The sequence below is a fragment of the Danio rerio genome, chromosome 4 (assembly GCF_052040795.2).
Source record: "Danio rerio strain M-AB ecotype USA chromosome 4, GRCz13ab, whole genome shotgun sequence".
In the NCBI taxonomy this organism is placed as follows: Eukaryota; Metazoa; Chordata; class Actinopteri; order Cypriniformes; family Danionidae; genus Danio; species Danio rerio.
In genome coordinates this window covers 3,805,030-3,832,348 of record NC_141024.2, presented here as the reverse complement: position 1 = coordinate 3,832,348, position 27,319 = coordinate 3,805,030, and the positions used below count along the sequence as shown (strand labels likewise).

Below are 27,319 nucleotides of genomic sequence, written 5' to 3'. Positions count from 1 at the left end.
CCACAACATAAAGGAAGTCCATCGCACACTTGTGAATGTGATTTTGCTCTCCTGGTGAGCCACAAATGCCACTGAAATTCCCACACAAACCCAGGCACTACCGATCACGCAGGACAGATCTCATCAGTATCCCTGGCTCCTACTGTGAGCTTTATATTACCATTAAGATAACATTCACCGCACTCTATTCTGCTCCAATATCTCCATTCTGCTATAATGACTCTGTATTGATTCCAAATGACGTCCTGCTCTGCCTTATACGGCTCCATTCACCTTTAAGTGCGCATATGTTTCTCCAGTTTGAGTTGAAATGCATGTGCGTAAATGATTACGTGAATACGCCTAATTAGATTTGCCCCGACTCGTTTGCACGAATTAATCTCTATATGAGAGCTCGGGTCTTCCCTCTCCTCTGTCGCTATTTCGGAGACAGATGGAGTTATTACCCTGGCAGACGCAGTGTGTCCCATTTCTCTTTTTAATTTACACGAATCAGTATGTGTCAAGCAGAACCATCCTCTACTGGAGATCCCATTATATTTCCTACAGGAGAACCGCTCTGGTGGGAATCCAGAGCTCTTTTTTTATAACTATAGTTGAAAGAAACATCGGCATGCAATTTAAGAGTTTCTAATCTGCCAATGCAACTCGTGATTAAGGCATGGAAAAGCACAGTATATACATTACGCGTTGACGGCTCTCATTCATAATCCGAACTGTGTAGAGCTAATAGGCAATGTTGTATTAATCAGCATGCATGCAAGCGTGTGCTTTTACGCGCATTCCTTTGATGCAATGCACTGAGTCTAATCAACACGGCATCTGCATTCTCGCTCATTGCTTTACATACACCACCAACGCTTGAACTAAACGTTTAATTAAAAGCTTAACTACTATATATTAAGTAATAAAGTGATGTCAAGTCACAAATAGACACTGCAAAATTCCTTTAGTTCAAATATGCATGATATTTCGTGCGCAAACAGATAAATAAGCACTAATATTGTATTCTGCATTATAAAAAATTGTTCTATAAAAGTAGCATACGAGCAATAGGAGTGCAGAAGATGAGATCTTACCTTCTTTCTGCTCTCTGATGGTGGTTTGTGGTGCTGAAATGAACAGCGCATCACCAAAATCCTCCCTGTGAATGTGATTGCTCTCTCACTCACACTCTCTCTCTCTTTCCTCTTCCGTGCATCACACGCAGTCTGAAAAGAAACATGCTCTCGTTTCAGAAGGGAAATGCACAGGAAGGTTTGCTCAAGATGATTAAGGGAACACCCACTGTTTGTGCGCAAAAAAAAGCACGCGTGGAGTGCGGCAATGTTTAATGTGAACATACTTGTTTTGGATTCTGCATTGCTTTATTTGGACATAATATAGAATATCAAAAGCTAAATGAAAGCTCTTTTCTGTTTTGAGGTTTCAGCATTTCAATCTAGAATAATCGAACAGAATATTAAACACAATACAGTTCAATTTGTAAATTTCCGAATGCATCTAAATGCATGCAACTGCATTTTACGCATGCAGTTACACATGCAATATATTGATTGAATCATTATTTAGAACATTTTTAGTGAACTCAACAAACTAATGCCACCTCTGAATAATGAACTTGCATGTAGACACACTGGAATGTTTGGGAATGTCACATTTTACGTCACATGATGGTGCGTAAACAGTGCGCTACTGCCCTCTAGTGTTAAACAACCGCTCGCTGGGTTCCAAGATACTGCAGGTCCTAAATTATTCACCACAGCACTCTTTAAAACAAGTCTTTTTATAAATATGATTAATAATGCATTCAGTGACTCATGTATGGAATCAGTGTTGTGTTTTAATCGACAAGATAAACAAACTTACCGTCATTTTGGAAAAAATAAAACGACCACGACACACGAAATAAAGTACTACAGTCATATATAGTGACAACTGTAGTTGCTTCTCAAACTCGGTTCTGGATGTCCGGTGTCCTGCAGATTTTAGCTCCAACTTGCGTCAACGCAAGGATGTTTCTAGAACGCCTAGTAAGAGCTTGATTAGCAAGCCCAGGTGTGTCTAATTGGAGTTGGAGCTAACATCTGCAGGACGCCAGACCTCCAGGACGGGGAATGAGAAGCCCTGCGTGTTTTTGAACAACAATAACATATTTGATTTAATATTACACACATCAAAGAAGATACTACAGTAATTTATAGACCATTTTAGTGTGTTGATATCACTGGCCCATTAACATGTCCTGCAAGTTGTCAAACTATTTCATATCTGAAACAACAAGTGGTGATTCAAGCATATCTCATATGTAGACATTTCTGGACTCTCAGAAGTTATGGAAAATGTCAAGACCATTGTTTTTGTTTACATCCCTTAAATGGGCTATAGTAAACACTGTAGTGTTTTTTTAACCATACTATAGTAAAGTACTCAGTTAATACTACAGTTGTCATTATAACTATATTAATACAAACAAATTAAGCAATAGTGTAGTTTTATTATATACACTGTGGAAAATGCAGGGCTTCACACAATTCCTTCATGTTGTCACAACCCAAATCAATAAGGTTAGCTTAATTTTGATAAATTTAAGTGGATTGAACTTAAAACATTTAAGTTGTTCCAAAAAAACAAGCACCAAAAGGGATTTATTATTATTATTATTTTTTTTTTTAGTGTACTGGATTTTACAATAGGCTCAGTTATACTGCAATACACCACAGTTTACTATAGTAGAAGAAATGGAGAATAATATTGTATTCTCCTGTATTAAAATTTTTTTTAAATCAAAGTAACATACGAGCAATGGAAGTGCAGTAGATCTGATAGTACCTTCCTTTTAAAACATACTATAGTAAAGCATTTGAATTAATCTGTTGTATAGTTGTACATGTGCTATAGCATCAACAGCTATAGTAATATAAGCAAACCTATAAACCAAGAAGGTATACTATGTACTACGGGGTAAATTATGCCACAATATACTACAGTTTACTATAGTAAAAAGGAATGGAAAATAATATTGTATTCTCCAGTATAAAAAATCCCTAATTAAAGTAATATATGAGCAATCGAAGTGCAGTAGATCAGATCTTACCTTGTTTCGAGCCACACTATAGTAAAGCATTTTAATTAATCTGTTGTGGTAATTGTACATGGTAACAACTACCATAGTAATATAAGGAAATCTATATTAACCCAGTAGTTATACTTTGTACTATAGGGAAACTTATACTGATACACCATAGTTTACTGTAGTAAAAATGGAGAGTAATATTGTGTTCTCCAGTATGAAAAATCCCAATTTAAAGTAATATACAAGCAATTTGTGCAGTAGAGCTTACCTTATTTTGAGCCTTACTATAGTAAAGCAGATCTAAATAAACCCAGTAGTTTTACTATATACTATGAAATTATACTATAATACACCAGTTTACTATAGTACAAAATGGAGATTAATATTGCATTCTCCAGTATTAAATACCCAAAATTAAAGTAATATATGAGCAATGGAAGAGCAGTAGATCGGAGCTTACCTTTTTGAGCCATTCTATAGTAAAGCATTTGTATTCATCTGTTGTGGTAATTGTACATGTAGTAACAACAACTATAGTAGTATAATCAAGTCTACATAGAGCCAGCAGTTATACTATATACTAAAGGGTAAATTATACTATGATACACCAAAGTTTACTACAGTAAGATATGGAAAATAATATTGTATTCTCCAGTATAAAAAAATCCCCATTGAAAGTAATATATGAGCAATGGAAGTGCAGTAGATCAGATCTTACCTTGTTTTTGAACCATACTATAGTAAAGCATTTCAATTCATCTGTTGTGGTTATTGTACATGTACTATGGTAACAACTATAGTAATATAAGCAAGCCTATTTAAACCTAGTAGTTTTACTATATACCATAGGGTAAATTATACTATGATACACCACAGTTTACTATGGTAAAAAATGGAGAGTAATATTGTATTCTCCAGTATAAAACACCCAAAATTAAAGTAATATACGAGCAATGGAAGTGCAGTAGATCAAATCTTACCTTCTTTTTCAACCATACTATAGTAAAGCATTTGAATTCATCTGTTGTGGTAATTGTACATGTACTATGGTAACAACATCTATAGTAATATAAGAAAATCTATATGAACTGTATAGATTTACTATACAGTCTATACAGTAAATCTATACAGCACTAAGGCGTCAGTGGGTAGCACGATCTCCTCACAGCAAAAAAGTCGCTGGTTTGAGCCTGGACTGAATTAGTTGGCATTTCTGTGTGGAGTTTGCATGTTCTCCCCATGTCGGTGTGGGTTTCCCAGAAATTACAAACACATGAGCTGTAGGCGAATTGAATAAGCTAAACTGGCCGAAGTGTGTGAGCGTGAATGAGAGTGTACGGGTTTCCCAATATTGGGTTGCAGCTGGAAGGGCATCCAATGTAAAAAAATATGCTGGATAAGTTGGCGGTTCATTCCGCTGTGACGACACCTAATTTATAAAAGAGACTAAGCCAAAAAGATAATGAATGAATGAATGAATGTAAACAGTATAATATGCAAGGTATACTACACTTTACTATAGCATAGTTCAAAACACAACAGTATTTACTATAAATTACTATAGTATTTTTTCAAGTAGTAAACACTCACACAGTCCATTTTTTTCCTCTGTTTATTGTTAGTGAATACAATCAGATTACAATGAGAAATCATTTACTAAATCCTCCAAGTAAATGCCTGTAAAGACCTGGATTTTGAGATGAAGAAATAATTAAACAACTGAGTCTAAAACTGATAACAGAGCATTTCAAGCACTGCAGTTGATGCAACTAAAGAGGAACAATAATAAAACATTGGACAGAAAAAGTGTTTCACCTCCAGTTCAAACATGGACAGTCTATCTTCTTGCCCAGATCACGTTATTTCCAAACATAAAAAAATCCTTTTTTCTAATATAACTGAAGTAGACTGTTCCAGTGGTCTTCAGCGTCCAGCACTTTCACAGAAATGGACAAGAAAAAAGACTAGCCTATGCAACTGCACTGAATGCCAATGTGTGCAATAGATGTCAATAGCCAGTCTTCAGCAGCGGTTCGCAGGAGTTTGTGGATCATTTGTGTCTTGAAGCTTCGCCTGAGGCCAAACTCACTGCGATGAAGTCCTGGAACAATCGTCTGGCCATTTTTGGACAGAAACGTCAAGTCTTATTGATGGCGGTGGAGGAAAAAATAAAGCAAATAATAGCTTTTTCTCTCACTGCAGGGGTGACCAACCCTGTTCCTGGAGATCTACCTTCCTATAGATTCTAGTTGCAACCCATATCAAACGCACATGCCTGTAATTATCAAGTGCTGTTCAGGTATTAATTAATTGGCTCATGTGTGTTTGATCCGGGTTGGACCTGAACTTTGCAGGAAGGTAGATCTCCAGGAACAGGGTTGAGCACCACTGTCTTAGTTCATCAGAGTGTCCCTTAATCATAGGATAATAGACAGAATATTCATGATACATTCTCTGATATGAGTGTTTAGGACCAAGGGAAAGCTCTCGAATACATTCCCAAGGTATTTTACACTCTATTTGTGACCGAGAGTCTTTTGTGGATAGATTTTGAGTTAATTAATAGGTCTTGTCATTCTTTTTTCCGATGTTTCCGCGAGTCCAGTTTGTGGTCAGACGATATCTAATAAATAAAGACAGGAAAAGGAGAATAAGAATGGTATTTTAGGGTTTTATAGACAGTTATTGTGTTATTTGAAACATGCACAATGGTATCACAGATATACCATTGTAAGTATATATATATATATATTTATTTATTTATTTATTTATATTATAGGTGTGAACCTACACTGGTCTCACGGTACGGTTTGGTTACAATTATCATGCCATCGATTCTTCAAAACAATTTCTTCAACAATTTTTAAATCTAAAAATTAAAATCTATAAATGTATTAATATTTATATATTATTTGTAATACAATATTGTCCTTTAATACAGGCAGTAAGATACAAGAACTATACACTTAAATTTACCTGCTGAAAGAAAACTCTCTTTTTGAATGCATCAAACAAAACTCCAATACATGCACAGAAGACAACATGAGCATTTATAGCAAATAAACTAATGGTAATATTATTCCACTTCCTTTTGAAGCGCTGTCTCCACCCGCTCAACAGAAAGGGCTGCGTTTGGCTTTAGAAATGAAATCGCTGTTCACCGATGAGTCAATCGGTTACAGTCTGTATGCGCATAATACGCCGGTATCACAGGTAATCCATGATAGACACAGTGGAGAAAACTCACACCTCAGGCACGCTCATGTCTGGATCACCAAGTATAGCTTTAACAGCCGAGAGGAGGAAAAAAGTTACCTCACAAATAGGCCAGCGCAGCAGGTCAAATGTCCAAAGTGTGTGAGAAAGAAAGGCAGAGATGAGACTTTACATCTCTCCTTAGTACTGAAATAGCGGCTCATGTGCTGAGCCTTCTTCAGTGTCACTTAAAGACTTTCCAGCAAACTCACAAGCAGTTAAGATGTGCATAATTATCTAGCTTTTAAGTAGTAGGAGTGTTTTATTTAGTCGCCCTCGCCTTATTCGCCATAGTATTCTACTATGACATCACGCATAGGAAACAAATGACGTAAATTCTATATATATACAGCAGTTAACATTTAAAAGTCGGTCAAGACCCAAAACTGTGTGTGTGTATGTGTGTGTGTATATATATATTAATTTTTTCGATAGCTGTGTATATGTTATATATATAAGATATACACAGCTATCGAAAAAATTAAGAGACCGCTTTAAAATTAGCCGTTTCATTTATTATGTTAAGGTATTATATTAGGTATATATTCGGTTTATTTTATAAGGTCTGCTAACATTTCTTCCAAAATTAACAATAAAATATTGCATTTAAATCTCTTTTCTTCCCCAGATGAAGAAAATCGGTCAGAATAACTAATGTTTTCACCTGTGGTGATTGAAAATCTAGATTATTCCAACAAATACAGATTTCTAACTACTAATATTTGGCAATAAATTAATTTAAGTTTCTGTCATTTTAAGTCAAAAAAGCTGTCAAATTGAAGGCAGAATTGCATGTTTTTTGCCCATAAAGGTACAGTCAATGTCATAATTATTAGCCATAATTATTAATACAAGACAAATTAACATTTCAACTTTACATCTGGAAGAAATGTCATCAGTTTAGTTTAAGTTTCAAGAAATCTCTTAATTGTTTGTGTCCATAGCTGTTTTTATATATAATCTATGCTGTGCACGGAAGCTGTATGTCTTGAACAGACTCCAGTGTTTACTCTTAAGTAACTCTCTGCCACACGTCAAGAGGGAGCAGGCAGTAATCCAGCCTTCATGTGTTTTCGTGTAACTTACAGCAACCCAGGGATGAACACAAGGACTAAGGCCCAGAGGAACAAGTCAAATGCTAACTGTCAGCCTGACATATGGACTTCTACCGCAGGGACAATATGAGGCATTAATGTGAAGAAAAAAAAAACAAGTCAAAAATGGACATGGAAACTTAAAGGCAACCGTATTTAAAGATAAGATCGCTCTTCTTATCTCTGCGGTCCTTTGACAGAGCAAAACTATTTTTACAAATATAATGGAGCAGGTATAATGGTATAATTTAGCAGTTTTAAAACCTTGACTTTTTCAAACTGCAGTACACCCTGAAATCGTCCCATGCGTATTCATTAGCTCAACTTTGCGTCAAGAACAAGTCTTAGGGAAGGTAGTATTATACTAGTAAAACTGAGGGCAGAATTGCATGCTTTTTAGCCTTAAAGGTAAGTGCAGATCTGCTCACTGAAGTATTGCATGCATTTCTGCCAAACAGAGAATTGCATGACGAATCATGATCTGCCTTCTGATGTTTTGGCAGTATTGCATGCATTTTGGGGACAATATGATGCATTAATGTGAAGAAGAAAAAACCAAGCCAAAAATGGACAAGGAAACGCAAGGCAATCCTACTTGAAGATCAGAGTGCTTGTCCTGTCTCCATGCTCCTGTGACAGAGCATTAAAAACACGTACACACTGTATGAACAGTATAACAGAAAAGTTTAGCGGTTTTAAAACCTTGACTTTTCCAAACTGTGGTAAGCCCTTGAAAACGTCCCATGCGTAATTGTTAGCTCAATAGTGCATCAAGAACGAACCTTAGGGACGGTGGTATTGCACGAGTAAAACTGCAGGCAGAATTGCATGCTTTTTGGCATTAAAGGTAAGTGCAGGTCTGTTCACTGAAGTATTGCATGCATTTCTGCCAAACAGAGAATTGCATGACGAATCATGATCTGCCTTCTGATGTTTTGGCAGTATTGCATGCATTTTGGGGACAATATGATGCATTAATGTGAAGAAGAAAAAACCAAGCCAAAAATGGACAAGGAAACGCAAGGCAATCCTACTTGAAGATCAGAGTGCTTGTCCTGTCTCCATGCTCCTGTGACAGAGCATTAAAAACACGTACACACTGTATGAACAGTATAACAGAAAAGTTTAGCGGTTTTAAAACCTTGACTTTTCCAAACTGTGGTAAGCCCTTGAAAACGTCCCATGCGTAATTGTTAGCTCAATAGTGCATCAAGAACGAACCTTAGGGACGGTGGTATTGCACTAGTAAAACTGCAGGCAGAATTGCATGCTTTTTGGCATTAAAGGTAAGTGCAGGTCTGTTCACTGAAGTATTGCATGCATTTCTGACAAACAGGGAATTGCAGATAGAATTGTGATTGCATGATCTGCCTTCTGTTTCTTTTTTTTTTTGGGACAGTATTGCATGCATTTATGAGTCAATCATATTAGGGACAAAAGCAAGTCAAAAATGGCCATGGAAACCCAAGACAACTTGTGACTACAGCGACGTGATTGATACCACAAAATGTTTAAACACATTAAATAACCTACTTTAGGAACAGTATAACAGAAAACTGTAGCGGTTTTAAACCTTGACTTTTTCTAAACTGGGGTAAACCTTGAAATCGACCCATGCTGGTCGATAACTGTTAGCTTGATATGCATCAAGAACGAGCCTTAGGGAAGGTAGTACTGTACTAGTAAAACTGAAGGCAGAATTGCATGCTTTTTGGCCTTGAAGATAAGTGCTCACTAAAGTATTGCATGCATTTCTGCCAAACAGGGAACTGCAAAAAGAAGGCATTATGGTTGGTGAGTTGGACCCAAGGGCTGCTGGTTGGATTCCCAGTCCCAGCAGGATTTGAGGGTGCTCTCTTCATCTTCGATACCCCCTCACTCATTTTTTGACTGTTTATACTGTTTTCCTTTGATACCCAGCTGAGGTGCCAATGAGCAAGGCAGCTAACCTCTTATTGCTCCCCGAATACTGGAAGCAACAGCTGCCCATTGCTTAGTGTGTATGCTCACTTGTGCCTCATTCAAAATGTGCATGTGCACTTGGATTGTTTAAAACCAGAGGACCATCTTTGAGTATGAGTAAAACCATACTTGACAAAAGCTCACTTCGCTATTGACCATTTCCACAAGATGGTTATGATGCATTTAATGGTCATCAGCATCTAGTTTTTAAAGTTTTAAAGAAATCCAAGGCAGCCTTATTTGAAGATCAGAGATTTTGTCTGGTCTCTGTGGTCCTGTGACGGAGCGACGTGATTAATACCACAAAATGTTTAAACACATTTAAAAAACCTTACATACTGTAGGAACAGTATAACAGAAAAGTTTAGCGGTTTTAAACCTTGACTTTTCTAAACTGCGGTAAACCTTGAAATCGATCCATCTGTTAGCTTGATTTGCATCAAGAACGAGCCTTAGAGAAGGTAGTACTGTACTAGTTAAACAGAAGGCAGAATTGCATGCTTTTAGGCCTTAAAGATAAGTGCTCACTGAAGTATTGCATGCATTTCTGCCAAACAGGGAATTCCAGAAAGAATTGTGATCGCTTTATCTGCCTTCTGATGTTTTTGGCAGTATTGCATGCATTTTGTGGACAATATGATGCATTAATGTGAAAAAAAAAAATCAATTGAAAAATGGCCATGGAAACCCAAGGCAGCCTTATTTGAAGATCAGAGCGCTTGTCTGGTCTCCGCGGTCCTGTGACGGAGCGGCGTGATTAATACCAAACCGGCGCTGTTTCCAAGGCCACGGGTGACTTATCTTAATTGCTTCTTAAAGAAGTGCCCCTCTCGGCTCGACGGGGACCCCGAGGGCTCTTTAAACCTTGAGGTGAGACCTAATTTCCAGGACCTTGCTGTGGCATCCATGCTTCATTCTTCCGTGCAGGAAGTCCACCCTGGGATTCCTCCTATTCATTAGCAACAAGGCTGTGGTTGCAATCCGCCAATCAACCAACTCCCGCAACAACACACACCGGGCTGCTGTGCCAGCCAAATTCAGGAGGCAGAACGAACACAAGCACAAAAACTAGCAACTTGCCAACCAGCTTGATCTTTTAAGGCATTGTTAGCTCAATTTTGCATCAAAAACAACCCTTAGGGAAGGTGGTATTGTACTAGTAGAATTGAAGGCAGAATTGCATGCTTTAGTTAAGTCATAGTTAAGTCATAATTATTAATTGCCAAACAATTGCAGAAAGCATTGTGATTGTATGACCTGCCTTCTGAAATGTTTTGGCAGCATGGCATGCATTTTTGCCAAACAGGCCACATGATCAACTTTGAGATGATCAAGGCAAATTCAAAAGGATAAATGTGTGCAGTTCATGCCAAAAAGGCAAGTGCACAATGAGGTGGCCTATTGTACTATTTAAATGAGGCCTATTGTGCCACTTTTTACAAGATGTAAAATAAGTCTCTGATGTACCTAGAGTGCAAAGTTTCAGCTCAAAATAGCACACAGATAATGCTTCATAACTCTAACCTTTTTTGGCTTTGATCCTAATTGTGCCGTTTTGGTGACTGTCACTTTAAATTCAAATCCGATTGTGCTCTTTAAAAGAGGGCGGAGCCACAAATGCATAATATGCCACTACAGAATAGTATTTTTGGATATGTGCCGAATATTAGCATCATTGACCCATAACAATGTACAGTACCTATTACTGTCAGTATGTTTGTGTGCTCTTTATTCAGTTTCTATTCTAATTCGCAGTTAAGTGGAAGAAAAAAAATTGAAATGCAAATCTATGTGATAAAAAGCATCAGTGAACAAATAGATTTTCCCTAATAGCAAATATTAGTATATAAATAAGTATATTGATCGCAAGTGCTCATATTGTGATCACATCTCGGTTTTGTTCTGTTGATTTGTAATTTCAAATACTCGTAGCTTGAAACAGATAGAAATATGACTGCTATTAGCGTGACTACTATGGCGAGGGCTAAAACGGAGCAGTGCTCATAATATCGAGCGGAGAAAAAAAAGACAGCTGGGAAACGTAACCAGCTTTGCATTTTTATAGGAAACAGTTTAGATCTGTTTAGGGTAAGAGGTGTGCGAGTTATTGCCGTCTATCACTGAATGTGAATGTTGAAAACAAAACCAACTCATCTCCGCTCCTTTAGTGCCCCTCACAGAGCTTGTTCCATGCTGGCATTTCTCCTCTTGGGTTTTAGGTTTTGAAAAAGGAAAAAAATCCCACCACCCTGTCCAAGCATTAGGGATACCGGGTGTCAGATTTGCACAATCCATATGCACAACGCTTTGGCTTGTTTCCCTCACTGGAAAGCTTGACAGAGCCCCTGCGAGTAGCTACGGTTGCTAAGCCACGATTGGTGGGTGGCGGTTTTTGGGTGTGGCTTAACGAAAGGTCAATTGAAGATAAAAGGAGATCGAGCTTTCTCTGTAGTAGGTCCTAAAATGTGGAATGGGCTACCTATGTCCATTAGCACAATTTCCATTGAATCTTTGTTCAGAGGGAAACTTAAACTACACCTCCTAGAAAGAGCTTTTAAATCAGGAGAAAATTGATCCAATCTGGTGTCTTGTTGTTTATCGTTGATGTTGTGTGCTATGTTGCATGTATTCTATGTTGTTTTATCTGTCGTTGTCTATCATTGGTAGTTTGATTTTAGGTTTGTACAGCACAATGGTCAAAACCTGTTGTTTTATTGTGCTTTATAAAGAAGCTAACTAACTAACATGTACTCACCAAAGCATGGCCTTTGACCTAGTTCTGACTCCTGCGCTCCTGGATGCGGTTTTCAGATGCATTCTCTTGTGCAACCCCAGATACCTTGTCTTCATGAAGCTCTCCCCACAGACGTCACACACATGCACTGATTTCTTGGTGACACTGCCTTTGGGGCTATCAGGCTTCGCTTTTTTCACTTCCTTTTTGTGGTGCACCTTATTACCAGTCTTTAAGGTCTTGTTGCGCAGTGCTGTTTTCGTCAGGTTCTTTCGTGTCACGTATGGCGAAGCATGCTTGGAGTTAGCTTTTAACTCCTGTTGATCTCGATCTTTGGACAGATCCTTGCTCAACACAACATCCGCTGGCTTCTTGATTGAATAGTCCTCCAGCGACTGGGAGATCTTGCTCAAGTACAAGGATTTCTTCTTGTGGAAGTCTGAGAGATGGCGCAGCACATCTCTCTTGCGGCGTGTTTTATAGTGGCAGAGCGGACAGCAGTAAAACTTGACGAAGAAGTCAGTACCGTTATCTGTGTGCAGCTCAATGTGCTTCTCCAGGTTCTGCTCGGAGCTGAATGTCCGTCTGCAGAGCTTGCAGAAGCACGTCTTGAAGTCAAAACCTATAGTGAATTTTGGATCCTTGTTCTCCTTGGGATTCTTCGAGCTCTGGGAGTCAGATGAAGAGCTTGGGCTTGCATTGGGATTGTCTGCAAGTTTGCCATTGGTCATCTTCTTAGATTTGCTTGTCAAACTAGAGGACACAACCTTATGAACAGTCTGCATGTGTCTTTTAAGGTGGCCTCGAACTCTGTAAGTCCTGTTGCAGAGGATGCATTTGTAAGCCAGATCACCTGCTTCTTCTGTTGTCTCCTCGGGTTCTTCACTATCCTGATGCACCTTGCTTTCGTCTGCATCTACTCTCTCTATTATGTCAACGTTCTCTCTTTCATCGTGTATATAACCGTTTTCTTCCTCTCCCAAGGGGATCTCCATTGTATACAGCTCTTGGTTGTCTGAGATGTTGTGTCCCCAGCTGTTTGTGCTATGATTAGGGCTTGAAGATGCCAGGCTGTGGTCTTTGGACAGGTATTGATACACAGCATTCTGGTTGCCGGCAATGGGCTCCAGTGTTAATACACATTCCTCTTTATTGGAGTAAGGGTAGATGGCTTCAAGAAGTTCTTTCACGCTCTTCTTGCCATCAACAGAAAGAACTACAAGCAGAAGTGGATCTTAGTTAAAAGGACTCAAATTACGGTTGCATTAAATGTTATATTAAAGAGACCGTTCACTAAAAATCTGGAATTTCTGTCTTCATTTACACACATTTTGGGTGTTGCCAACTGGTTTGTATTGGGAGTCTGGCTTTATTCTGTGAGAACATCCGGCTGGATGTACATTATCCCTTATAAAGTTCTATGGGGTAAATTAAATGCTATAAAAGTGCAAGCCGTAAGTATTAAGTTGGTTTTAAAAGTTTTTCTATGCCAAAAATAAAATAAACACAAATCCTACCAAACATAATTAGATTTTACAGCCATATGGCACTGAAAGTACATCAGGGTGATTTCAACAGTGATCTCTTTGGAACAGGATCAAAAGCAGAAAAGTTATATTATACTAACCATCATGTTCAGGCATTCGAGTGAAACAGTACATTTCTCTGTGTTTGATCAGATTAGGAAGGCCACGGAAGAGACTGCGGCAGAGTTTACATTCAAAGATGGTGTCCACCTCTTTCAGGAGAATGTGCTTCAGCTGTGCAGTACCTGCAAATGAGCACAAGAGGGCAGTGATGAGGCTTGAGGAGATTGTGTCCTGGGGCTTGAATTTTCACATACTTTACATATTATTTAAACATATCATGTAGAGACAGTGTACCTGTGCGGAAACACTCAATGATCTGCTGGATGCCAGATTTAGAGGTGAGCATTGGGGTTTGGAGTAAGGGAGGATCTCCTGGTTCTGTTGAGTAAACTGCGAGAGAAATAGAGCTTTTCTCAGTTACATCAATGCACTGTTTAAAATATGCAATATATACATTCTACATAAGATGCATGAGCTGTGTTTACATTAATCTTGTGACATAAAAGCCACACTCTTCCTTGTGAACAATTAAGCGTACTGTTAAAAGCCACCTGCTGCTACAAACTAGCCTAGAGTGACATCCGCCGTTAAAAACAAACATAGAGCACCATCTGTTGTCAAAAACTAGTCTAGAGCACCCTCTGCTGTTAAAAACTAACCTAGAACGCCACCTGCTGTTAAAAACATAACAAGAGCACCACCTGCTGTTAAAAACTAGCCTAAAGCGGCATATGCTGTTAAAAACTAGCCTAGAGCAGCATCTGCTGTAAAAACTAGCCTAGAGCGTCACCTGCTGTTAAAAACTAGCTTAAAGCAGCGTATGCTGTTAAAAACTAGCCTAGAGCAGCATCTGCTGTAAAAACTAGCCTAGAGCGTCACCTGCTGTTAAAAACTAGGCTAGAGCGACATCCTCTGATAAAAACGTGCATAGAGCACCACATAGAGCATCGTCTGCTGTTAAAAACTAGCCTAGAGCGTCACCTGCTGTTAAAAACTAACTTGGAGTCCCACCTGCTGTTAAAAAAACTTGCATAGAGCACCTCCTAGCGCACCATCTAATTTTAAAAACCAACCTAGAGTGCCACCTTCTGTTAAAAGTTTGCCAAAAGCACCACCTGCTGTTAATAACTAGCCTAGAGCAACATCCGGTTTTAAAATTTAGCCAAGAGCACTGCCTAGAGCATCGTCTGCTTTTGAAAACTAGCCTAGAGCACCGCCTAGAGCAACATCCAGTGTTAAAACTAGCCTAGAGCAACATCCGGTGTTAAAAACTAGCCTAGAGCACCACCTAGAACACCGTCTGCTGTAAAAAACTAGCCTAGAGCACCGCCTAGAGCAACATCCAGTGTTAAAACTAGCCTAGAGCAACATCCGGTGCTAAAAACTAGCATAGAGCACCACCTAGAACACCGTCTGCTGTTAAAAACTAGCCTAGAGCACCGCCTAGAGCAACATCCATGCATCGATCGATCAATACATCCACCCATCCATCCATCCGTCCACCCATCCATCCATCAATCTATCCTTTTGTTTACCATTGATCGATCCATCATTCCATCCATCCATCTATTCTTTTGCATCTCATCCATCTATTAATCTATTCATCCATCCATCCATCCATCCTTTTATTTCCCATTCATCCGTACATCCTTGTTTTCCATCCATCCATCTGTTTTCCATCCATAATTTTATTTTCCATCCAACCATCCATCCATGCATCCTACCATACATCCATCAATCCATCCTTTTGTTATCCATTTATTTATTTATTTATTTATTTATATTTATATATACATATTGTTGGATTGGCTGGTTTGTTTGTTGAATTTATCCAATATCCACACCACAAAAAAACAATCCCATTAGTAAACGCTCACACTAAAGCTCTTTCCATTGCATCACAGAAAGCGCACGCAGTTAATAATATTCAGTTATAATGCTGCTTATCTCCGTTATTAACACTTATGTCAGCGTGTCAGGCTGAATAAACCAGCGCAGACAAACTCATTATGCAGAAATGATGATCTGAAGTCTCGTCGGCTGAGTTCATGCCAGTGTGTTTTGGATGGCAGATCTGGCTGATATGACTCATATGCATTCAGCGCTTCAGCTCGTGCTTTTGTAAATGAGACTTTATTAAAGTTTGCATTATTGATGGCCGCCGCCTGACACTGTCTCGATGAGTATTTGCGAAAACGTCTGGCTCTGAAACAAAAGCTTTGATTTAATACGCGTCTCCATTTTTCCACTGGATAAATCGGATGATATCTCTTCTGTTTGGGTTACGGATGCCAATATTTCACAGCTTTGATTAATGGAGCTCTGCATCGCGGAGGCTATTAGAGGAAAGGGGTTTATTAGTGGAGTTGGAAATATCGCTAGTGTTAATATTGTTCGTATGCTTGAGGCATGATATTACAGGCAAAAACACTGCTTTTTCATGCACCTGTAAAGATACCATTTCGGCTATTCCTAAATTGTTTTTTTTTCCAGTCTAATGTAAAGAAAACTTCAAAAATAAAATATTTAAAATATTTTTTTCTGCAGTTTATCAATTCTGTATCATCCATGTTTTTTACTTATAATTTTAGTAAAGTGTTTAATTCTTCATTTATTCACTGTTCGTTTATTATTCATTCATTCGTTCTCTTTTCGGCTCAGTCCCTTAGTTATCAGGGGTTACCACAGTGGAATAAACCGCCAACTTATCCAGCATATTTTATTACGCAGCGAATACCCTTTCAGCCGCAACCTAGCACAGGGAAACACCCACACACTCAAACACTATGACAAATTTAGCTTATTCAATACCCCTATAGCGCATGTGTTTGGACTGTGAGGCAAACTGTAAGGCAAACCCACATCAAAACGGGGAGAACATGCAAACTCTACACAGAAATGTGTAGCGGCCTGCGAACCAGCGGCCTTCTTGCTGTGAGGTGACAGCTGTGTTGTTGTAAATTATTATTCATTATATTTATTATTTGAAATTATATATTAACTATTGGTAATTAACTAATTATTATTAATTACAACAAGGGCGGCACGGTGGCCGCCTTACAGCAAGAAGGTCACTGGTTTGAGTCTTGGCTGGGCCAGTTGACATTTCCGTGTGGAGTTTGTTGGCGTGGGTTTCCTCTGGGTGCTTTAGTTTCCCCCACAGTCCAAACACATGCGCTACAGGGGAATTGAATAAACTAAATTGGCCGAGTGTGAATGGAAGAGTGTATGGGTGTTTCCCATTACTGGGTTGTAGCTGGAAGGGCATCCGCTTTGTAAAACATATGCTGAATAAGTTGGCAGTACATTGTGGCAACCACTGATGAATAAAGGGACTAATCCGGAAAGGAAAATTAATGAATAATTGCAACACATTTCACAAACTATTGATAACTTCATAAGTTATAATAAGGAATTAGTTTTAATATAATCATACTTTAAGGTCGCTATTTTTTTTATTCTTTAAAACAGTCTCTTTGAGGTTTTGATCCTAATTGTGGAGTTTTGGTGACTGTCGCTTTAAATTCAAATGAGTTTGTGCTCTTCAAAAGAGGGCGGAGCTATAAATGCCTCTGTGTCAGCCTAGTGGGAGAGATGGTCACTAGTGGGCGGGGCTTTCCCCCTCTGATGACACGTACAAATGGAGAATGTCATGCTAGAGTTTCTGTTTTTTTTAAGTGTGACTATAAAAAATAAAATTAATACATATTTATAATTAGAAGCTGGTTATATTCACACACTGCTGCCACACATCTGTGTTTAAAACCCTTATAAAAGTGATTTTTGCATAATAGGGATCCTTTAAAGAAGCATTTTCATCACTTGAGCTGATATATGCGCAGCAAGACGATAACTCTTCACTACGTGAGGAGGTGAAAAATCAATGGAGTGTGAAGATACGGAGCAGGAACACAGCTGAGGATAAAGCGACCAAATCAGCTGGAGATTGATGATGGAGATGCTGGAGAATTTATGACCGGACCAGCGGTGTGTTTAAAGCAAGACTCGCCGTATATTGAAGGTGTTTTATGACTGTGTGAGGGAATTTCCTCCAGAAACGGCCTGAAGTCTGGCAGCGAGGTGAGGAGGTGGACGTTTATACACACACACACTCTCACACACACTCACAATCAATCCCGTGCTGTGAAGTTGAACGCAGATGATGGATGTTTCTGTGGGAGTGAAGGATTGGTGTGTTTCTGCTAGAGCGGGTCTCATCTGTACATTAGAGACCAGGGTTTGAATATTGAGCACGTGACAAGTGTCAGATGAGTGAAAAAAAACTTTGTTTTAGAGAATTAATGACTGTCTCTGAGTGATGGTATATGGGCATGACAGTGTTGTTATTATTATTTTTTTTTAGTAACCAAAGTTTTTAAAAAGACAGAAAGAAAAACGTAGGAATAATACTTAAAACTTTAAATTTGTAGAACAAATTAATAATAATAATAATAATAATAATAATAATAATAATAATAATAATATGTACATGTATTCTATTATTATTATTATTATTATTATTATTATTAATGGCTACCTAAAAACTAATAAATAATAAAAGTAATAAATGCATTTAGATTAAGCACAAAACTATAATAATAGTATTATTATTAATAATAATAGTATTAATAATAACAATAACAATAATAATAATAATAATAATAATATTTCTGTGTTATATATTATATATTAGATTATAACTATATTATTATTATTTTAAAATCTAAAGGAATGGCTACCTTAAAAACTAATAATTATTATTATTATTATTATTATTATTATTATTATATTTTTGGTGTTATGATTTATATATTAGACTATAACAATATTATAGTTATTTTAAAATCTAAAGGAATGGCTACCTTAAAGATAATATAATAATAATAATAATTATTAGTAGTAGTAGTAGTAGTAGTATTATTGGTATTTTTATTATTGTAATTATTATTATTATTATTATCATCATCATTACAGATTGTATTGGAATGGCTACCTTAAAAATTAATTAATAATAATAATAACAATAAAATAATAATAATAATGTGCTATATATTCTAATATTATTATTATAAAATATATTGGAATGGCTACCTTAAAAACAAATTCATAATAATAATAAAAAATAATGTGTTATGTGTATTATTATTATTATTATTATTATTATTATTACTACTATTACTATCATTATTATTATTACTATTATCATCATTATAAAATGCATTAAAATAGCTACCTTAAAAAACAAAAAGATTTAACAAATACATTTGAATTAAGCACAAAAATAATAAAACTATAATAATAATAATAATAATAATAATAAAATGTTGTGTTATATATTATATACTGGATTATGACAATATTTTTATTTCAAAATATATTGGACTGGCTAAAAATAAATAATAATAGTCATAAATACATTTAGATTAAGCACAAAAATAATAATAATAATAATATAATAATAATAATAATAATAATAATAATAATAATAATAATAAATACATCTAGATTAAGCACCAAAATTACTTATTATATTACTAAATGTTACTTAAACTGGAAAATAATATAATACAACAGTGACCTGTGCTGTTTGTTAGGGTTGAATATTTATATTTTTAAACTGTGAAAAATATGCAAATGGAAAATATGCAAAAACATATAAAAGGAGGAACAAGTAAATTTTTTTCATTTCAAATTCATTTATTTTATATTAAATTATAACTTAAATATAACTTACTAAACGTATAAATAAATAATTTAAAATAAATCATTTAGATTAGTTTTACTTCCATGATGTCCTCAATATCCTTCTAAACATCCTGACTGGAAAACAATACAGTACATAGGAAAAATCATTTAAACTCAAGCGCCTCCCCCATGCATTAGTCGTCGTCATCAAAATGGGTGTGGTCTAATTACATCCTACTATATAAATGCTGAAGATCATCCCAATCCATGCTCCAAAACACTGAACTGCATAATACTACATTAATAAACCTCACAGATTCACTGTTAGTTTCCATTTCACACTCAGTTATGTATGCATTTTCTTTCATTATAGCCACAGGCTGAGGGGGAGGAGTGTGATCTTTTCTCTGTAAGGGTCACAGACTTCAGTGACCCCAACTGAGTGCACGACAATAGCAAGCCATGAGGAATTTGCACTAATCCTCTAACAGTGAAAGGATCAGAGCGAATGGGTGGCTATTGAAATGCATTTACTTTTGTTCAGTCCAAACTAGTCCAGGTGAAATGAGCGTCATGTATTATTCATAGAACATTTAATAAACAGTCAGAGAGTTCACCTGGTGTCTTGATGGGATGATCAGATCCAGGAGAGACATCCGTCTGGCAAGATTTTTCATTGGACGGAGCTTCCTCCATCCTAAAAGCACATTAAACGAGTCTCTGCAGAGATTGAGAGAAAGGTAGATCAATAAATGGCTCCAAAAGCCGAAATGTACAGCAGAAATGTGCTGACAAACACTCTTAAAGTACACATGAATATCAAAACTAACCATATTGATTTTGTCAGCTCACATTGCTAGTTTTGTGGTGGTCAATTCATCTGTGCACGTCATTAGGAAAAATAAAAATGTATGAGATTGTAATCTAACATTGAAACCTGTTTGTTTTCAGTTCAAATCTCAGATTACCTCAGCCTGAGGTATTGGGCAGGGCTAGCATACTTAACCACGCCCCTTCAGCTGTCAGTTTTGACAACAAACAGAAACGTTAAGCAGGAAGAGTCTGTTAGGTTGTAATAACTCTTCCCAAACACTTTCCACTGATCTTTCTGAATGAAATGCCTACTTTACTACATCCAATCCGATCACAGATGAAAAACGAAACAACAAACGGGGCCCTGACTCAATACTTACTAAAGCCTGCATGTAAAAAGAGCCATCAAACACCACTCACAGAGACAATGGGTGTTAGATGAAGCAGCCATTGACATTTTATTGAATAAAGAAGAGTGCTGGCTGGCTGCTTTCCAAATGCTTGGCTAGACTGACCAAATTAAACTAATTAAATGCAAGAAATAATAATAAAATAATATAATTTAATCATAAATAAAAAAGGAGAAATAATTTTCTATTTTTAATATAATTTTTTTCTTTAGGACATAAACGAAAAATTTAAAAAATGAAAATAAATTAATTAAAAAACTCAGAATAATGTTTCCTTATACATGTGAAAAATTAAAGGACCAAATATTATCATGATTTTTATTAAAATTACTTGATTTCTGTTCTTCAGACAAAGTTGTCATGCATATAAATGCATAAAAATCTAAGATTATATTAAAATAAAAAAATATTAAATATAAAATGTTATGAAAAAATGATGGTCACACTTTACAATAAGGTTTATTAGTTAATGTTAATTAATGCATTTACTAACATGAACAAACAATCAACAATACATTTACTACTGTATTAGTTTATGTTAGTTAACGTTAGTTAATGACAATACCGTTGTTCATTGTTAGATCATGTTAACTCATGGTGCATTAACAAATGTCAACAAGAATGGACTTGGATGTTAATAATGCATTAGTAAATGTTCAATTATAATTAATAAATGCTGTACGTGTGTTGTTCATGATTAGTTCATGTTAGTTAATACATTAACTAATGAACCTTATTGTAAAGTGTTACCAAAGTGATATAAAAAGTCATAGACTACATTTGAGATGTACATTGTGTTTTGTTGTTGTGTTTTTGGAAAGCAAATAATTCACTTTTACCCACTCAAAATGAACAGCATGGACATTGTACTAAATATCTTCCTTTGTGATCGACAGCCTCATAGTTTGTGCTGACGTGAGGGTGAAAAAATGATGACAGATCACAGATTTTTGTGTTTTATTAACTATCTACTGCTCTATGCTGACATCTGTTGGAAACAATATTCTTCCAGCTAAATAACTTACAGCGATAGTTCACCCAAACAAATGTATATTCCCGTTGTTTGCATTCCTTTAAGTGGTTCCAAAACCTCCATGAGCTTCTTTTATTCTGTTAACACAAAATAATATGTTTTGAAAAATGTTCCCGTAGTTCCTATGGATGCCAATGGAAAGTGACTTCCAACATTCTTCAAAGTATCTTCTTTTGTGTTTAACAGAAGACGGAAACTTGCAGGAAAGTGAAGGGTGAGTTATGGCATAATTTTCAGTTTAGGCTGAACTGCCCCTTCAAAAATTACACATGACAAGTGTACTGGGAAGTAAACAAAAGCCTATTTTACACCATCAATTTAAACCCATTCTAATCATCTTATAAATATTCAAATATATAGTTATGAATCTTAGTAGTGCTGCTTGTTTTATAAATATATATATTTATTAATTGCTGTATTTGACATAATTGTGGGTGATAAACACCTCAGCATATTGTCACATCAACATAACATATCAAATTGATTAAGAGTTGACATGTGAAAATGTGACAGCATTAACTATGCATATATAACAGATTTACAAAGCTGTATTTCACACTTAGTTACAAAAATTAACAACTTTTGTTTATTTAATAATTTAGAAATATAATGTATAAGTGTATACAAACAAAAAAAAAGTCAAAATTATTTATTTTACATGAATTAAAAAAAAAATTAATGACTAAAAATGTGATATTAATTATGCCAGGCCAGTAGATGGCGGTGTCACTCTATACAGAAATGCTATACACCTGTGCAAATACAGTCCTGTAGTTCATAAATATTGTTTGTGTGTGTGTGTGTGTGTGTGTGTGTGTGTGTGTGTGTGTGTGTGTGTGTGTGTGTGTGTGTGTGTGTGTGTGTGTGTGTGTGTGTGTGTGTGTGATTACAAACCCTTAATACACATTTAATTCACAAAAAAAAATCAAAACTTTGGCAACATTTTGATGCACAACAGCACTTTGAATCCCGTTTTCAACTATTTGTCTTTGCAAGCCTCTCAAAATGTTGTTGTCATTCATAATAAGTTATTTTATAACGTCTAGAGTCACTGGCAGCTAACTTATCAAGCAAAGCTTAATAACTGCAAAAGTTAATTTATGCAGAAAAATTAGAATAATTATTACAATCACATGAACTATGTCTGCATATTCAATCATTTTGACTCAAATTTTTTCCCCAAATCTTCTGATTTTACTTCCAGCATCTGTTTACAGTGTACTGTGTTACACAGAAACAATTTATGTTGGTAAAGTCTAGATCAGATATGCGGCTGGCCGGAAGTGCATCAATATAGCAGCAATTTATGAAACTGTATAGCAATAATTCATATTTTACAGTACTGTGATGATTGGGTTTAGGGTTGTAGTGGGGGGTAGACGTTAATAAAATACAATAAATGGGTAATTTAATAAATTATATAAAATATTCTCTGTAACTTCGGGCCGCAACCATATCCGATCTAACAACAACCATTTAGGCACCAATAAAAAAAAATTAAGGAATTAAGTTAATCTGTACAAATTTAAGTGTTTTTAACATAAAACAAATAAGTTGGGCCAAAAAAATATAAAAAATTGTGTTGTTTCAGCTCATTTTAATTAAGTAATTTGATAAATTTCAACAAAGTGCACATACAGTTTTCAAAAAATAATGAATTGCTTAATTTCTGTACTAATTTATATTCCTTCTGCATAACATGTAGCCTACTATACATTTAGAAAGCATTGTTAAACAAAATAGGTAGGTAGTAAAAACAGCTGACTAAAGTTTAAACAACTATACTGGCATTTAAAACAAATAAACTGCTGATGAGTTTAATGTTATTTTCATTTACAGTTGTCAGTCTAACATTGGGTTTAATCAACACTAGAAACAACATCGAGAAACTGTGGCTCAATCACGCTAGTTTCGCATTAAACACACGTCTAAAAACTTTCTAAACTTCTCCTTAAGTGTGTTTTTCAACTTCACACACTGAGTTTTGATTGAATAACACGTTGTCACAAAACACAAACTTCCACTTTAGCATAAACATTGTGTTTTCGCTCACGCCTCATCCAGAAACGTGTTTGAAAGCAACACAGTTTACGCTAACAAACGACACTCAATGAGGAAGAACCACTCGCGGTGCGTTTTAAAACAATAAATATCACCTGACGCGTATAAATAATATTAAAAGACTTTCGTAAACACCAAATAATGAACTTTAAAACCTATAAACATCACGTATTTGTATTTTGAAACCAAAAATCCCCTCACTTGCAGCTGCGTGCGTCATTGCGCGTAACCGCTGGAGAGCCTCGCACCATTGCGCGCGCTCTCCTCACTCACACGCGATCAAAACGAGCACAAAACACAACCAATACAGTTAACAACAACCTTTTCCATCCGAAAACTATGTAAACATTTAATAAAGGTGAGCGGGATCATAACCGAGCCGCGTCTTCGCGATCCTCAGCCCGAACAACAAAACCATGACGCCATTTTCTGCAAAACAACAGCCTTCGGGGAGGAAACGCGACGCGTTTACGCGTCTTAAACACACACAAGTCGCTTCATCTTATGTTTGAGATCCTAAAAGAAGCTTGTTGTTGTTCTCACCGATAAATTCCCGGAAGATCTTCGACTTTGGCTCTCTTGAGGTGCTCCTGGATGTTGCGTGACGCGTCCACGCGCATGAATGTGACTCTCTCCAGCACACGTGCACTATTGAGCAAACACTTGAAATCCATCAGGGTGCCGTGACCTAGTGAGTATACTTAACTTACTTAACTTGTACACAAGAAGTTTGGTTTTATATTTGCTCATTAAGACTTTCTCCTTGATAATACAGTCTCATAAAAGTATTATTTGCTAATAGGGAAACCACATTAGCAGCCAAAGACTATCAAAGTACATTGTTAGCAGTTAATTAAATAGTGCTAATGTTATTTTAAAGTAACTTACATGTGATTTCAGATTGAATATTAAAAGTACCACAGCATACAAACAATAGGGAGCGTGTCACTAAATAAATGTGCGAATATAAAACTAACTTACCTCACTCACAAGAAGTCTTATCTAAAAGATCCAGTGTTCGAGTTTCCAGAAGAGTCGATGGATAAATGATCGCCAAACATGACATTCAGGCTTAAGTTGATCTATGCGGCTAATAATAATGCAGTAAATCACTTTGGCTATCATGCAAACAAGTTTTAAACAGTTTAAAAGTTTACAACTAGCTCTAAAATAAAATTCTGACAATTATTGAACTAAAGAATAGGATGAAAAGTTCAATAAGCCAGCTCAATAAATTGTTAAACTTTGCATAGCCTATTCAATATTTTTTTTTTTAATAATCACATTTTAACTTGTTTAATAATTACAATCATTTAATGTGTGGTATACTATTAATAAAGAAAAAGTCTAATAAAGCGAATTAAAAAAAGCTTTCCACACTAACTTAGCTGTTTACATTTAACAAAATGAGATCGTATTACTAATCATAGGCTACGCATAGTCTTAATATAATAAAATGTCACTAATACTACTATTAATAGTTTTATTAGTCGGATATCTTACCCAAAAACTGATCTATATTTACAGTATATGTAGAATAATAATGTAAAATGTGTGATGCAAAATAAGCGGTCAATGCAAAGTAAACTGACCTCAGGTGCCGGGTAGACACGTTGCTAGGAAACCGTCGAGAATAGCGCGGGAAAAAAATCATTCATTAGATAGACGGATGGATGGATGGGTAGACAGACAGACAGATAGATAGATAGATAGATAGATAGATAGATAGATAGATAGATAGATAGATAGATAGATAGATAGATAGATAGATAGATAGATAGATAGATAGATAGAGGCATAAATCTATAGATGGATGGATGGATGGATGGATGGATAGATAGATAGATTGATAGACGGATAAATAGATAGATAGATAGATAGATAGATAGATAGATAGATAGATAGATAGATAGATAGATAGATAGATAGATAGATAGATAGATAGATAGATAGATAGATAGATGGATGGAGGCCTAAATAGATAGATAGATAGATAGATAGACAGACAGACAGACAGACAGACAGACAGACAGACAGACAGACAGACAGACAGACAGACAGACAGACAGACAGACAGACAGACAGACAGACAGATAGATAGATAGATAGATAGATAGATAGATAGATAGATAGATGGAGGCCTAAATAGATAGATAGATAGATAGATAGATAGATAGATAGATAGATAGATAGATAGATAGATAGATAGATAGATAGATAGATAGATAGATAGATAGATAGATAGATAGATGGAGGCCTAAATAGATAGATAGATAGATAGATAGATAGATAGATAGATAGATAGATAGATAGATAGATAGATAGATAGATAGATAGATAGATAGATAGATAGATAGATAGATAGATAGATAGATAGATGGATAGATGGATGGAGGCCTAAATAGATAGATAGATAGATAGATAGATAGATAGATAGATAGATAGATAGATAGATAGATAGATAGATAGATAGATAGATAGATAGATAGATAGATAGATAGATAGATAGATAGATAGATAGATAGATAGATAGATAGATAGATAGATAGGACAGACAGCAGGAATAAACACTAAATTCTGAACAGACACTTGACTGTAAATCAAGAACACAAGCAGAGCACGTTAGAAAAAAAAATGTATTTCTGTAACAGCCGAAATGCAAAATATCATCAAACCTGAAAATACACATCTATATCATTGAGAACACATGGGCCAAGAGGACACAAACTGTATAAAGGACACGAGAGAACGAGATAAATGCCTATTAACACCTCCAATGCGACATCTGGAGAGTCAGAATAGTCCAGCAGGTATAAAAATAAGGCCTTCGAAATCTTTACAATTGTTATGGCTGGGTCACACTGAAGCACTGCAGGTATAATACATATCGATATTTCATATAATCGATCTATGGACATTTGTGTTTGAGGAGAGGAAGGACACTGTATGAAGCCGCTTGTGCAATGACAAAACCATCTATTTAGCAAATGACATTCAGTAATAATGGCAAAGTAGTAGTAATACGCACACATGCAACAATGCATTTCTCAGTAGACGAACTGAACAGAAAGAAGAACATTAGAGAAATAATTCATATTGCTTCGGGCAGTTTCCTTTACGTGGATCAAGCGGTGAGTCGTTCACAGGGATTTTAAGCTTGTAACGATACATTTATTCCATTAAAACCAATGACAGTTTAAACCTTACACAGTTCCTAGAATGAAAAAGATAAGATGACTGAAAACAAAAATAAAAAGGCCAAAAAAGTCAGATTACTTTCAGAAATAAATTAATGTTAGCATGGGACCAGTATTGGGATGATTTACAAATTTCAATTTACCCCCTACCCACCCCTGGACATACAGCTGTGGCGAAAAACTGTTCAAGAAAAAAAGACTCTGCATCAATTCAGAGATTTTTTTTAAATGCATCGCTATTCTCTCTTCAATCAATTCTTATTTAGTTTTAAACCAAACATGGTGCTCTGGGCTAGTTTTTAACAGCAGACGGCGCTCTAGGCTGGTTTTTAACAGCAGCCGGCGCTCTAGGCTGGTTTTTAACAGCAGACGGCGCTCTAGGCTGGTTTTTAACAGCAGACGGCGCTCTA

At 36.1% G+C, this 27,319-nt stretch overlaps 2 protein-coding genes and 2 long non-coding RNA genes across 10 annotated transcripts in view; 2 read left to right on the top strand and 2 right to left on the bottom strand.

Moving 5' to 3' along the window:
- The window catches only part of grm8a (glutamate receptor, metabotropic 8a), a 264,665-nt gene extending 262,656 nt beyond the window's left edge, over positions 1 to 2,009 (bottom strand). For 2 of the 4 annotated variants that reach the window (XM_087247587.2, XM_087247585.2), the window contains exon 1: positions 1,080 to 1,213. The gene's annotated coding sequence lies outside the window, so the exon portion shown is untranslated. Of the gene's footprint in view, positions 1 to 1,079; positions 1,214 to 1,869 lie in introns of those variants that run through there. The other 2 variants (XM_087247588.1, XM_087247586.1) reach the window with 2 other exon arrangements.
- On the bottom strand, positions 1,080 to 24,353 carry znf800b (zinc finger protein 800b). 3 transcript variants are annotated; one of them, XR_015481862.1, is made up of 7 exons: positions 24,256 to 24,338; positions 20,013 to 20,115; positions 14,005 to 14,100; positions 13,749 to 13,892; positions 12,143 to 13,337; positions 5,466 to 5,699; positions 4,919 to 5,290 (listed from the first exon to the last, which is right to left on the bottom strand). XR_015481862.1 is itself a non-coding variant. In XM_087246277.1 (6 exons), coding segments are annotated over exons 2-6 (1,515 nt in total). In that variant the 5' UTR covers positions 20,092 to 20,115; positions 24,256 to 24,338; the 3' UTR covers positions 1,080 to 1,210.
- LOC147844601 (uncharacterized) overlaps positions 23,928 to 27,319 on the top strand; it is a 17,939-nt gene continuing 14,547 nt past the window's right edge. For both annotated transcript variants that reach the window (XR_015482464.1, XR_015482465.1), the window contains exon 1: positions 23,928 to 24,403. This is a non-coding gene — a long non-coding RNA (uncharacterized LOC147844601). The remainder of the gene's footprint in view (positions 24,404 to 27,319) is intronic.
- Positions 26,330 to 27,319, top strand: part of LOC148679896 (uncharacterized) — a 1,410-nt gene continuing 420 nt past the window's right edge. The window contains exon 1 of the long non-coding RNA XR_015942170.1: positions 26,330 to 27,290. This is a non-coding gene — a long non-coding RNA (uncharacterized LOC148679896). The remainder of the gene's footprint in view (positions 27,291 to 27,319) is intronic.